The 5,071-nt window shown below is 45.1% G+C and overlaps 1 protein-coding gene across 1 annotated transcript; it reads right to left on the reverse strand.

The window, feature by feature from the left end:
- Nucleotides 1-915: 915 nt before the first annotated feature.
- LOC110699361 lies at nucleotides 916-1,914 on the reverse strand. Its single transcript, XM_021876886.1, has one exon. The coding sequence runs from the start codon at nucleotides 1,912-1,914 to the stop codon at nucleotides 916-918; it is 999 nt and encodes a 332-aa protein (XP_021732578.1).
- Between the last annotated feature and the right edge of the window lie 3,157 nt (nucleotides 1,915-5,071).

Raw genomic sequence — 5,071 nt, forward strand, 5'->3', positions numbered from 1 at the left:
GTCCATGACAGCTTGGATTTTTTCAGGGTTGGCCTCGATTCCACGTTGATCAATAAAAAATCCGAGAAATTTACCGGACTCAACACCAAAGACACATTTCTTTGGATTTAACATCATCTTATACCGCCTGAGTTCGGTGAAAGTTTCTCGTAGATCTTTCAAATGGTCAGCCGGCTCTTTTGACTTGACAATCATGTCATCAATGTACACCTCCATATTCCGGCCGAGCTGATCTCTGAAGACTGTGTTAACAAGTCTCTGAAAGGTAGCTGGGGTATTCTTAAGGCCGAATGGCATAACTTTGTAACAATACAACCCCTACTCAGTCACGAACGCTGTTTTCTCCTGGTCTTCTTCCCATAACGGAATTTGATGGAATCCGGAGTATGCGTCCATAAAGCTCATTAGGGCATGCCCGGCCATGGAATCAACCAGACAGTCGATTTTAGGCAGGGGAAAGCTATCCTTAGGGCATGCCTTGTTTAGATCGGTGTAATCTACGCACATTCTCCAAGTTCCATTCGGCTTCTTGACAAGGACCACATTGGCCACCCATTCTGGATAATAGCATTGAATGAAACCGGCGTCCAGAAGCTTCTTGACTTCTTCTGCGGCCACCTGATTCCACTCTTCCCCATGATTCCTTTTCTTTTGACGGACAGGTTTTACGGCCGGATTCACAGCCAATTTATGCACGGCCAAATCTTGACTTATACGTGGCATCTCACCGACATCAAATACAAATAGATCCTTGAACTCTCTCAATAATTGAATTAACTCATCCCCAAGCACACCCAAAGCTATAGTGCGCACACTAACCGTCCGACTTGGTTGATCGGGGTCAAGCACTATATCCTGGTGACTGCCGTCCGGCTGGGGGCGTAGCTCTTCTGGCCGTCCGACAGTCATTAGCTGCTATGATTGCTCTATCTTGGTCGCCTTACGCTTCTGGCCGACCTGGTGTGTTGGGAGTGAGGTTCCTTCTTCTTTTGGCTCGAACAGTTTTGGTCCGCGCGCTGTAGGCTTAACCGCCAACTGATTGCATTCCTTAGCCATCTTTTGACTTCCCTGGATTGTACCTATTTTCCCGTCTGTCCTTTCAAACTTTAGCAGCATTAGGTGAGGCACAATGACTGCTTTTGCTGCATTCAGTGTAGGATGGCCGAGTATGACATTATATCCAGTTAGTTCTTTTACGACCAAGAAGCGGACAACCATATCTCTTCCTTCCCCTTTTTGCCCGAATTGGACAGGTAAGTCTATCCGCCCCACTGGGTGGATGACATTTCCCCCAAATCCGACCAACGGGTGAGTGATGTCCTGGAGAGCATCCTCTGGGAAGCTTAGATTCTTCAAGGCGGCCAGGCTGATGATATCAGCCGCGCTACCCGTGTCTATCAATATTCGTCCGACCTTCAGATTGGCTATCTTCATAATGAATACCATGGGATCATTGTGCAAGGCTTTGACCTCCCCCCGACCAACCTCACTGATGATTACTTCGGGGAAGGGTTCAGCCTTCACTAAATCCATCTGCATCACCTTTCCCAGGTTCCGGGAGTCCTGCTTGATCCCTTTCATAGTGGGACCGCCTGAGGCAAATCCTCCTGATATCACGGCCACAAAGCCCGAATCAGTGTTGTTGCCATCATCTTTATCTTTGTTCTTATCATTCTTCTGTCTTTGCTCGGATGTGTTGTTTGTCCGTGTGTAAGTGAATTTAGACTTCATCACATATGATTTCAGCATGCCCTTCTCGGCTAGTTTGTCCAGGAGTCTTTTTAAGTTAATGCAATCGTTCGTGTAATGTCCCACATCCTTGTGGTAATTCCAGTACTTGTTCTTGTTCCTATAGTGAGTCGGGCCTCTCAGCGGCTGTGGCTTCTCAAACTCAAACTTATCCTTGATTTCCATCAAGATAGAATAACAATCCTTGTTGAATTCAAACTGAGGCTCGTACGCCTTGACCTTCTTGGATTTCTATGGCTGGCCATCAGCCACCCAGACTTCCTTTCTCTTTTTTCCTTCTTTATTTTGGCCGGCCGAGTCTTGCTGAGAAAATTTCTTCTCAGCCCCCTAGGCCGGCGCTTCTGTTTTTGTGAGCGAACAAAAGTCCGCCGCCTCAATATAAGCTTCGGCTTCCCGCAGAACACCTGCGTATGTCCGAATCTTTTTCCTTACCAAGTCAAATTTAAAACCATTGTGCCTTAATCCCCGGAGAAATTCAGAGTAAGCCATTTCGTCCGGTAGATTATGAATTTGGGCTTTTTCTTGGTTAAATCGCTGGACGTACGAGCGTAAGCCCTCATTTTTTTCTTGGACGATTGTCGCAAAGTTAAGGCTAGTATTTTGAGGCGGTATGTTGTATGAAAAATTTCCCACGAACAGCAAACTAAGAGTAGTGAAACAATTGATACAACCGGACGGCAAACTGTTGAACCAATCCTGTACCACACCTTTCAGAGTAGCCGGGAAACATTTGCACCAAGTAGCATCATCTACGCTTTGCAAGTACATCAGGTTCCTGTACGAGGTGATGTGCTCTTCTGGGTTGCCCGTACCATCGTAAGCTCCCACAAGTACACTCTTCACCTTTGGTGGCTGAGGGGCATTTAAAATATCTTGTGAAAACGGGGGCGGCTTTTCTCCCAGAGTAAGTAGGCGCATCTGCCAATCGATGGGTTGCGGTTGCACGGACGGTCCAGCCAGATAGGAAGCTTGTCCATACACCTGCCCATATGGCCCATACTGTCCGTATGCCTGGGGGTTTGGCTGCATCAAGCCATTGAACGCCTGAGGTTGATATTGCAGTGATTGGGCTGGAATAGGAGTTGGAGCATGGAAGACTGGAATAGGAGTTGAGGTGCGAACTGCCTGACTTCCACTGGAGATGGCCGTGTTGGTATGCTGGGAAAGAATATGATGTGAAAAATCATCCGGCATTGTCGGGGTTGAGGCCGTGTCAGAGTAGGCGACGCGCTCCCGCTGCTTATGCCGAAGGTAGTCCCTTGCGTCCTTCCATCGTCTGGACGGCTCAGGCTCCTCTCTTCGAGGCTGCCTACCCCTCCCCCCAGCCGACTGCGTTTTCGCCAGCAAGTCAGAGAAATTAGTCTGCGGTACTCTCGGGGACCTTCCAGTCGGCCTTCGAAATGGAGTGTTTCCAGCGTCCGTTGCATGGACTGTTTTGTTGTGTGTCTTTCTTGGAGCCCTCTGTTCCTCTCTCCTGGGCGGATGCCTAGAGGTAGAGGCTCCGTTTTCAATTTCCTTTCTGAGTTTGTTAAGCGCGGCCTTAAGAGAGGCTGCGGTAAAAGGAGGGCATCAGCTTCTTCAAATGTGGCTATCAGAGGATCGCTAGTACGGATCGTAGGAACTATATCCTCTACATGTCCATCCTCGTCAGGATTAGGTGTCTGACCGTCTATCGCCATAACGTACGAGTATCCCCACAGATGGCGCCAAATGTTTCGGGTCTTTTTTGCATTTCCTGGGATACTGGTCACACTCTGCTGGCAATGAGTTAGTCCCACCTGCAAAACAATGAATATTCCGATCAACGGAATATTCGCCTCCGACGATCAAGTCAGTGATCAGAACGGAAAAGGCTAGAGAGAGAAAGTAGAGAGAAGTTGGAGCTATTTAATGCTCTGTTGTTTTCAATTGTCTGAATCCCCTCCCATCATAAATGATTGGGGTATTTATAGGGGTGGGAATCGTGCCCCTCTCTAGGGTTTATACCCTAGATTTGCGTGACGTGATTGGCTGCGCAATCAGCGAATGCCACGTGCCACTTTGGGGGCGCCGTTTTATGGCTTTCATTGTCATTTCTCGGGATTTGGGCCCTGACGTTGTTAAGGCTTTTTGGCGTGCTGATTTTAAAGAAGAATCATATTGCCCAAACACATGGCATCTTCCCGTGGTGACACGTGTCACCCTATAACTGGGCCATGTGTCACTATGGGATTGGCCTGAGACCTTAAGAACTCTGGATTGCGTGGCATCTTCCCGTGGTGACACGTTTCACCCTATAACTGGGCCACGTGTCACTATGGGATTGGTCCACATACACGAGGTAATTTTACCCTCAACAAATGTGAATATGAATGCATATTTATTACAGCCGCACCTCGATGTGAGGTTGCCTACGTATCTGTAGACACCCAAATGTGTCTCCCCAAAACCAAACCCAGTGATGAATACCTTTCATGTCATTTGATTATCGAACAAAGCGAAAGTGTGAAAAGTCTAGTGATGAGGATGTTTTTATTAAAATACCTATTCTTTCTATTTTTGAAAATATTTCTTTTCTTACCTTATTTATGAAAAACATGCATTCCAGTTTATTTTGGTCTATTATAAGGGTCCAATAATGGTGTAGTTGGATGGAGTTTGAAAAGACCTTTCCAACGATATATTATAAGCTTAATTCGGATAAATAATGAGGAAGTTATGGCCAAAATACTAAACTGGGCCCGATTTGGTTTTTATCTGCGGCCCAATGATCTAGAGGAGGGCCTATTATTAAAACTATTATGATTGATTATAGTCTTCTAGAATATTCTAGAAGGTTCTTTTAAATCCTAATGGAGTTAGGATTGATAATTATGTTTTAAAGAGTTTGAAATTGAATAAAACTACTCCTTTTTAGAATCCTTGTTTTGTACGAAGTGGAATATATTCAGATTTTATTTTCGTACCTCATAATATTTATCCAAATTTTAAATTTTTGGATAGATCTTGAAATTATCTTTCCAATGATATATTATAATATTAAATTCGAGTTATAACGAAAAAGATATGAATGAGATATGAAACTCTATCCAAAACTGACACCCTTCCACTATTTTGGCTATATCTTTTTATCTACAAAATATTTTAACCTAATTATAATAGGGTTGGAAGGTAGACATAAAGAGCTTTCCAATGAAATATTATATGACTTATTTGGACTTTTGGATCAAAAGATATGATAAAAACAAAATTTACAAAAATTATTTTCCAGCGCCTGGCGCCACGCCTAGCGTCTGGCGCCCATCCTGTCGTCTGGTGCTAGAGTCCAGCGTTTGGCGCCACG

The sequence above is a fragment of the Chenopodium quinoa genome, unplaced genomic scaffold, assembly GCF_001683475.1.
Source record: "Chenopodium quinoa cultivar QQ74 unplaced genomic scaffold, ASM168347v1, whole genome shotgun sequence".
In the NCBI taxonomy this organism is placed as follows: Eukaryota; Viridiplantae; Streptophyta; class Magnoliopsida; order Caryophyllales; family Amaranthaceae; genus Chenopodium; species Chenopodium quinoa.